The following is a 9474-nucleotide window of genomic DNA, read 5'->3' as shown; positions in this document are numbered from 1 at the left end:
AGAAGCCTGATCCAAGAAACTCTCCAGGAGCCCTCCGTAGTAAAAGAGAAAGACAAACAAGAGGTCCTTGAGGTAGTCGGATTAAGCCTCGGATGGATGAACCCCTTGGTCAAATACATGAAATTTGACATCCTCCCAAAAGAGGAAAAAGAGGCTAAGAAAATCCGGAGGGAAGCACAACACTACACCTTGGTAAAAAATATTCTCTACAGGAGGGGGATATCAATACCATTGTTAAAGTGCGTACCGACCTCAAAAATCACCGAGGTATTGGAGGAAGTCCATAATGGGATCTGCGGAAATCATCTCGGAGCAAGGTCATTAGCCAGGAAAGTGATCCGAGCTGGGTTCTACTGGCCGACCTTACAGAAAGATGCGACCGAATTTGTGAAAAAGTGTCAACCATGCCAAATGCATGCAAATTTCCACGTGGCTCCCCCGGAGGAGCTCATCAGCATCACTTCTCCATGGCCCTTTGCGAAATGGGGAATGGATTTGTTAGGTCCTTTTTCCCAGGCGCCAGGACAAGTCAAATACCTGATCGTGGGAATAGATTACTTCACAAAATGGATAGAAGCAGAACCATTGGCCACCATCACCGCACAAAGAAGTCGGAGGTTCCTCTACAAAAATATCATCACAAGATATGGGATACCCTATTCCATTACTACAGACAATGAAACCCAGTTCACCGACTCTACCTTTAGAAGCCTAGTAGCCAGTATGAAAATCAAACACCAGTTCACCTCGGTGGAGCACCCGCAAGCCAATGGGCAAGCTGAGGCAGCCAACAAAGTCATACTGGCAGGATTGAAGAAAAGATTACAAGATGCAAAAGGAGCCTGGGCCGAAGAGCTCCCACAAGTGCTATGGGCTTACAGGACAACCCCCCAGTCCGCCACGGGAGAAACGCCCTTCCGACTAGTCTATGGCGTAGAAGCCATGATACCTATAGAAGTCAACGAACAAAGCCCAAGAGTAATTCTCCATGACGAGATCAGAAACATACAGGGGCACAAAGAGGAGCTCGACCTGCTCCCCGAAGTCCGAGAAGAAGCCCAGATAAGAGAAGCAGCGTTGAAGCAAAGGATGACTATAAGGTACAACAAAAAAGTCATTCGAAGAGCATTCGCCCCGAACGACTTGGTCTTGATCAGAAACGACATTGGAGTCAACAAATCAGGGGAAGGAAAACTCGCTGCAAATTGAAAGGGACCATATAAAGTCAATGAAGTCTTAGGAAAAGGTTATTATAAAGTAACCGATCTGAACGGAACCGAGTTACCAAGGTCGTGGCATGCTTGTAATATGAAAAGGTACTACAGTTAAAAGCGAACTCTACTCCCTGATGTACTCTTTTCCCAACTTCATGATTTTTTTCCAAAAATCAAAGGGTTTTTTCTGGAGAAGGGTTTTTAACGAGGCATCATAGTAGAGGCTAAGGGAAATAGATTGTCAAAAATCCTTAGTAGCAATAAGGTACCTCCCCAATTAATAAAGATCTTTTTCATCTTACAAATATCTCTTATAAATTCCTTCTTTGTTTTCTCTTTCTTTCGACGAAACGCACCGACTTAAGCTCGACAAAACGTGAAAATCCCATTAACCGACCTAGATGGTCGTCAGGATAAAACGACGAGGTACAAGTCGGTGTAAAGAGGTTACAGAGGTTGATCATGATAAACTCGGAAACATTCCGACTCATAAGTCGAGATAGAAAACCGAGTAAAATAAAAATGACTCACAAAAGTAGCCTAAGTCATAAAAACTCAATAAAACAAAATTGAGTACGAGGAATAAACAAAAGAGATCGAAAAAACCCAGGAAAAGGTCAGAAAGTTGTCCTAAAAATCCTTAAAACAAAAAGGTTCAGAAAAACAGACAAGCCAAAGAAAAGATTTTTCAGAAAAAGATCAAGGGGGTTTGAAAAATCACTATCAAAAAGCATGCACACATAAGGTAACTTAAACCCTTATCCAAAAAAGGGTATTTATTTTTAACTTAAACCCTTATTAAAAAAGGGTATTTTAAATATTTTGTTTACGGCCTTATAAGGCCAGAAGCAAATTGTTCAAACAGCACCAAACACAAATAAAAGTTTAAAAAAGGGGGGACCCACAGGCCGGACCCCCAAATAGCCAACAAATTACTTTTTCGAAAGAGGAGTAGACGGATCACCACCACCAGAGTCAGGAAGAGCGCCACCAGGACCAGGGAGAGAGGCATCCATTGGAGACGAAGAGGAAGTCGGAGGAACTGCTGAAGAACTCGGAGCGTCCTTTGAGTGAGGAGGGGACTCAATGATCCTCTGCCCCCCGAGTCTTCAATTCTGACTCGGAAACGATCACGGGAGCAGGGGGATCAACTATGGCACCGTCAATGACGACTTTGTCAGGATCCAAAGGAGAAAGATCCAAGTCAAGGGCAAATACTCCAACTTGCTCCTTAAAGATCCTCCAAGCCTCCTCGGCAGCCTCGGCAATAGAGTCCTCCAACTCGGTATATGCCTTCCGAGAATTCAGCAAATCATTCTTTACAGACACAAGATCTTCAAATAAACTTTGGTAGCTGTCCTGCGCTGTTTTTCTCAAGCCCACCTCCATGTTGCATTGGGCTTGCAACTTCTTCTCCCTCTCCTGAAGGCCATCTCTCTCCTCCCTCAGCTTGGCGACCTCCTCCTTCAACCCCCTCTCATGCTCTTGATATACAAGAAGCCTTCCTTCTAGCTCCTCAACCTTCGAGGTTGAACCCAAAGAGCTGAGAGGAGCCTTCTCAAAAATATCTAAGAGTTTACCACAAACACCCGCCGCCCTGAGACTCTCCTCAACCAAAGTGGTAAGGTGATTCCGAACAGATACACCATCCATCCTCATATGAGCATGGGGGTAGATGTACTTTCGGACGAATGCAAGGGCATCCGCCTTAACCTCACCCTCAAAAGAAGAGCCAGACTCAAAAGTCTTGCGCTTCCTCCTCTCGGGCTCAGGAGAAGGTCGGGCGGAGGGGGGCGGCTGAGAGAAAGCTGAAGAAGAAATCACAATGGGCTGGGAAGGAGTCCCAACGTTCCAAGGAGGAGGAGGAGGAGGAGGAGGAGGAGAGATAACCGCCCTGGAGCCACCAGTCCTGGCTCGAGACCTTGCTTTGGCCTCCTGGACTCTCTGGTAAGATTCCTGAGCATTCTTCTTCGCCATCTCTACAAAGACAAGAAAGAGTCAAACAAGTCGGTACAAGAAATCAAAAGTCGGAAGTAAATTAGAAAAACAAAAGCTACCTAGTTGCGCCTGGATAAAAGTCGGAGACCCCTGGAGGAATTTCTTAGTGTCCAGGTATGGGGCCCTCCCCCACACTTCTCGGAGGAACCCCACAACGGCCGCCTCTACTTCGTCTAGGTCATCTAGACCATATTTCTCACAGGGGGAGGCCTCCAACCAGTACAGGGGAAAGCGAGGAGAAGAAGTATCATCCAGAAAAAAGGGGTGGTGACCCTCTACAGCTTGCACTTTGAAAAAATAATTTTTAAAGTCATGGAAGGATTCGTCAAAAAGGGTGAAGACTCTCCGACCCTGTATGGCTCGAAAAGACACCCACTGTTGCTTATTATTTAACCCACTAAAGGGTTTGGTCATATGAAAAAGATAGAAAAAAATCTTCAAAGAGGTCGGAAACTCCAAAGCCTGGCTAATAAGTTGATAAATTTTCAAAAAACCCCAAGAGTTGGGGTGAAGTTGAGTAGGGGCAACTCGGCAGTGATGCAAAACAGACATCTCAAAATTTGAAAAAGGAAGAAAAACACCCAAATGGGTGATCATACACTCATACATAAAGAAAAAATGAGGGGCTGCTTCATTGGCCCTCCCGAAGCAAACCCGGTCTTCTGGACCCGGGACTACCAACTCATACTTCGGCTCGTCCTCCTCAGAAGTACAAATTCTATGGCGAGTACGAAGGTGGGTGATAAACTCAGTATCGACCGAAGGTTCCTCCCCTAGGACCGTGACATCAACCCACTGAGAAAGAACATCTACGGAAGCCATTTTCTTTTCTTAAAAAGGTGACAAAAACCTACAAGGGAAAAAGAAAAGGAAAATCAAAAAACACGGTCTCTAAAGGGAGGGAATACGAAACTAAACGGAAGTCTACAAACCAACCTATCTATCTACAAAATAAAGGCATGCAAATAGAAAAACATGTTACAGAAGGAGAAAAAAACTAACCTTTATCTGAAAATGAGGGTTGGAGGAAGTAAAAGCCTTCGAACACAAGCACGAACAGATGAAGAGAAAATTTGAAAAATCGCAGAAACGAAACAAGGAAAGAGAGGAAAGGTATTTATAAGTACGTTAGGGGCACAATGGTAAAAACGGGGCAGTCATTAATAAAGACGCACCGTTACCAAGACCATCAATCCCTACGCACATCCCTAACGGACGCGACGCTTGATTAGACGTAACTGTCAGAAGCAAAAGGTCACGAAAAGTCACGTCGGTTTTCGACCATCACGTCGGTCCCCCAACAAGTCGGCTACAACCCCGAGTGGAATACTCGAACCCAAATCTTAAAAAATTGGGCTCGAGTAGGGGCACTGTTCATACCCTGGCCCAATGATAAGGCCCAGGTCTAAATAAAAGGCCCAATCCTAAAGGATGAGCCCCGCATTTCACCCACCTTCCTCCCAGGAAGTCGGTTCCTACCACGACTTACTCTAAAGAAGTCGGGGACGAGAGTTAGCTGGCAGATAAACACTCGTTTGAATGAGTAACTGCCCCTAGAATCTCTCTAACCACTTCTAGGAGCCATATCTTAACCTCCCTAAGATAAAGGGACGGTTAACACCCTAAAAAAGTGGCACTACTTCAACGGTGATTATTGGTTCACCACTATAAGTACACTGACATCCTTCAAGTATCTCTAAGTTCCAATACTCTCTAGACCTGTTTTGCTCCCTTTGCTGACTTTGGCATCGGAGTGTCTTTGCAGGTACCACCCCCCTCACCTCTCACGAACAAGTCGGACAGAGCCTAGGGATCGTCAATCCATCTACATGCCTCCTTTCTCATACGTTTGGGCCAACCAATACTATCCAGCCCATTAATCTCCGGTTACCCACCATAACAGTATTAAAATTTGTTAATGTGACACATTGCTACAACCCAATCTTAATTAGCTGCTAATATAAAACTCAACCCGCACCTTACTTGACCTGCGCTCAAACCTGCTCCGCACTCAACCTACCCGCAACAGCCACCCCTAGTTTTTTCATATGCCAACTCAAGGAAAGAACTGTTGTGATCTAAGCAATGACCATGGCTGAATATTGATATTACATGCTGGTTATAAATTGTTGCAGCGGTTGGAGTTTCATTTAAAAAAGAAAAAAAAAAAAACTAAATCTTATGAGCTTACAACGATTCATGAATTAATGCAAAATTAAGGCTTTTCACAAAACTTCTGTTCTGTGCTTCCAAGCAACAAAATAAACCACTCATTCCAAATAAACATCTTTCTAACAGTAAATGATTTTATTATTCTTCATGTAGCAGCAACATAATAGCAGAAACAGCGTGAGGCAAACACGAGTATATTATATTAGTATATGAATAAAATTGTCACCAAACTGCAAGGAAATTCATGTATACAAGAAACTGGGGAAATTATAGTATACAGAAACCTATAGTACAATGCAGTCATTGCTACAACAGAATAATAAGACACACTTCAGATTGAAAAGAAAACCAATTGAATTCTAACCCCAAAACAATTGAATCAAGTACCTATACCAATATATTCTTTAATATTCCTTCTATGTAAAGATTAAATAATTAGTGGGATGATATGAAATAAATGCTTTGATTGAAGTTTGATGGGGGAAGTTATCGTGTGACTTCTCAAAACTATTCAAAATCTAGCACAGCCTTTGCTGGGGCTTTTGTTTTCAAGATCATCTCTTTGTATTCGTCTTCGGGGTTCGACAAAGAAACAATGGCACCTCCAGCTCCTATTGAAGCTTCACCATCATGTATAATCACCGTTCTTATGACAATATTAAGATCAAATGTCTGGTTGTACGAAAAAAATCCGATACAACCGGAGTATATACCTCGAGAACAACTTTCAATGGAATCAAGAAGTTCCATCGATCTCAGCTTTGGAGCACCGGTCATCGAACCACCTGGGAATGCAGCTTTTACGCAATCTACTGCACTGGCGTCAGACCTCTTCTTCCCACGAATCGTGCTCACCATTGTGTGAACAGTTGCATATGACTCCACATCCATGAGACGTGGCACATGTACAGATCCTGGATCACAGACCCGACCGAGATCATTCCTTAGAAGGTCTACAATCATCAGATTTTCAGCTTGATCCTTTTCACTGAGAGAGAGGAAGCCAGTTAGTTCATAACATATTCACCCATCTTCGTCTTAAACTACCAGCATGTTAAGATTTCGGATTCTGTTAATTTAAGAGTTTAATTTTCTTGGACAGCATAAGTCTATAGATAAAATATTCTGAACTACATACACAACTTCATTTGCAACCAAGCATAGGTCATCACACATTTCAAAGAGTCTTGATAGTTTTTCAAATCACAGAAGCATCAGATAAACTCCGAGAATCAATATATCACATGACAAAACAACTTTCGAGAAAGCGAGTAACCAAAGTTTAAACTGCAGTAGCAATATTTCAGGATATGATGATAAAGGTTTTAGAATAGAAAAGAATAAGAGAGATTTTGACAAGAATTAAAGGAGAGAGATAATTTTCTTGAAAAAAATTTTAAAAAGGAAAGATACAATTACTAATTTTTTTTATTGTCAATTACATTTCTATTAAAATTAGTAGTATTAAAAAATATTTTAAACTTAATATTATCAAGAAAAAAAATTATATAAGGACTAATTTGATTAATTTTTTAAATTTTAGGGATGAAAATGACTTACGCCTAAACTTTCAAGGACTATTTTGATTATAAATAACTTTTTTACATGTCAAGTGCCATGTGGCATGCCACGTGTCATTGATCTGACAGGTGGCATGCCACGTGTCACTGACCTGACACGTGGCATTAGCCCTCCACGTCATCATATATCACGTGGCACTTAACGTGACACATCATTATCCAACTAACGGAAGGACTAACGTGACCAATCGTGTATCTTTCGGGGACGATTTTGATTATCTTTATCTTTCGAGGACCAAAATAGAGATCGGGGTATCTTTCAGGGACAATTTTGTCTATTTACTCTTTAACTAAAAGAAAGAAAGAAATAAAGAAAAGAAGAAGAAGAAAAAAATGCAGCATTAGAGGAAACATTTTTCTGTACAAAAATGCTATTTGTACATTAAAATCATCCACCAATGTATTTGTGTATAAATACATGTGTGGTTTAATTTATTTTCAATGTATATTTGTATTCCAGTACGTACTTTATACTGGTGGCTGATTTTAGTGTACACGTAGCATAACTCATTTCTGTATTTACAGCAATTTTGGGTGTAAAACGAAGATATTTGGGTGTATCACGAACATATTTGGGTGTATTTTTATTTTGATAGGTTCTGCATAATTCAAAACTCTTCTTCTTCCTCCTCCTCCTCATCTTCTGCTGCTTCTTTTTTTATCATCATGACCATCTTCTTCTTCTTTTTTTCTTATTCATCTTTTCCTTTTTGTTTTACTTTATCAAGTTTCTTCTTGTTTTACTCTCTTAACAAGAATAAAAACAAAAAAATCAAACAAATAAGAAGAAGAAACACATAATGCTACAAAATTACTTGAAAAATGATGAACTTACATTCATTTAATTAAAAGAAGAGAAAGAAATAAGAAAAAGAAGAAGAAGAAAAAAATACAACATTAGAGGAAATATTTTTCTGTACAAAAATACTATTTGTACACTAAAATCAACCACTAGAATCAGCCACTAATGTATTTGTGTATAAATACATGTGTGGTTTAATTTATTTTCAATGTATATTTGTATTTCAGTATGTATTTTATACTGGTGGCTGACTTTGGTGGCTGATTTTAGTGTACATGTAGCATAACTCATTTCTGTATTTGCAGCAATTTTGAGTGTAAAACGAAAATATTTGGGCGTAATACGAAGATATTTGGGTGTATTTTAAGGAATTTTGGGTGTATTTTTATTTTGTTAAGTTTTGCATAATTCAGAACTCTTCTTCTTCCTCCTCATCATCTTCTGCTACTTCTTTTTTTTTTCATCATCATCCCCACCATCTTCTTCTTCTTTTTTTCTTATTCATCTTTTCTTTTTTGTTTTACTTTCTTAAGTTTCTTTTTGTTTTACTCTCTTAACAAAAATAAAAACAAAAAAATCAAACAAAGAAGAAGAAGAAACACATAATGCTGCAATTACTTGGAAGATGATGAACTTACATTCATTTAACTGAAAGATAGAAAGAAATAAGGAAAAGAAGAAGAAGAAAAAAATGCAGCATTAGAGAAAACATTTTTCTGTACAAAAATATTATTTGTACACTAAAATCAGCCACTAAAATCATCTACCAATGTATTTGTATATAAATATATGTGTAGTTTAATTTATTTTCAATGTATATTTGTATTCTAGTATGTATTTTATACTGGTGGCTGACTTTAGTGGCTGATTTTAGTATACATGTAGCATAACTCATTTCTGTTTTTGCAGCAATTTTGAGTGTAAAACGAAGATATTTGGGTTATCACGAACATATTTGGGTGTATTTTAAGGAAGTTTGGGTGTATTTTTATTCTGATAAGATTTGCATGATTCAGAACTCTTGAAGAAAAAAATGCAGCATTAGAGAAAACATTTTTCTGTACAAAAATATTATTTGTACACTAAAATCAGCCACTAAAATCATCTACCAATGTATTTGTATATAAATATATGTGTAGTTTAATTTATTTTCAATGTATATTTGTATTCCAGTATGTATTTTATACTGGTAGCTGACTTTGGTGGATGATTTTAGTGTGCACGTAGCATAACTCATTTCTATATTTGCAATAAATTTGGGTGTAAAACGAAAATATTTGGGTATAATACGAAGATATTTGGGTGTAAAACGAATATATTTGGGTGTATTTTTACTCTGATAAGTTCTGCATAATTCAGAACCGATCCTCTTCCTCCTCCTCATCTTCTGCAGCTGCTTCTTCTTCTTCATCTTCTTATTTCATATTCTCATAATTCTTTTTGGGAGAAAAAAATTAAATAAAGAAGAAAAAATACATATTGTTGCAAAATCAAAAGAAGAAGGAGGAGAAATACTATGATGAAGATGAAACACGTGAAAAAAAAGATGAGAAACACAAAGAAGAAGGAGAAGAAGGAAAAAGAGGAGGAGGAGAAACGCGAAGAAAAAATGATAGTTGTGGTTTTCATCGAGGAAGAAGAAGAAGAGTCACTCATAATGGTGAATGAGCGCTTTGAAAACGTGATGCGCGTGTTATCACACTTCTAT

General features: G+C 39.1%; 1 protein-coding gene across 1 annotated transcript; it reads right to left on the bottom strand.

The window, feature by feature from the left end:
* Positions 5563 to 6396, bottom strand: LOC107616606 (aminodeoxychorismate synthase, chloroplastic). The gene has a single exon (XM_016318560.2). The coding sequence runs from the start codon at positions 6345 to 6347 to the stop codon at positions 5892 to 5894; it is 456 nt and encodes a 151-aa protein (XP_016174046.2). The 5' UTR covers positions 6348 to 6396; the 3' UTR covers positions 5563 to 5891.

The sequence above is a fragment of the Arachis ipaensis genome, chromosome B09 (genome assembly GCF_000816755.2).
Source record: "Arachis ipaensis cultivar K30076 chromosome B09, Araip1.1, whole genome shotgun sequence".
NCBI lineage: Eukaryota > Viridiplantae > Streptophyta > Magnoliopsida > Fabales > Fabaceae > Arachis > Arachis ipaensis.
The sequence above is the reverse complement of the archived record's forward strand: the minus strand, read 5'-3'. Positions and strand labels throughout refer to the sequence as shown.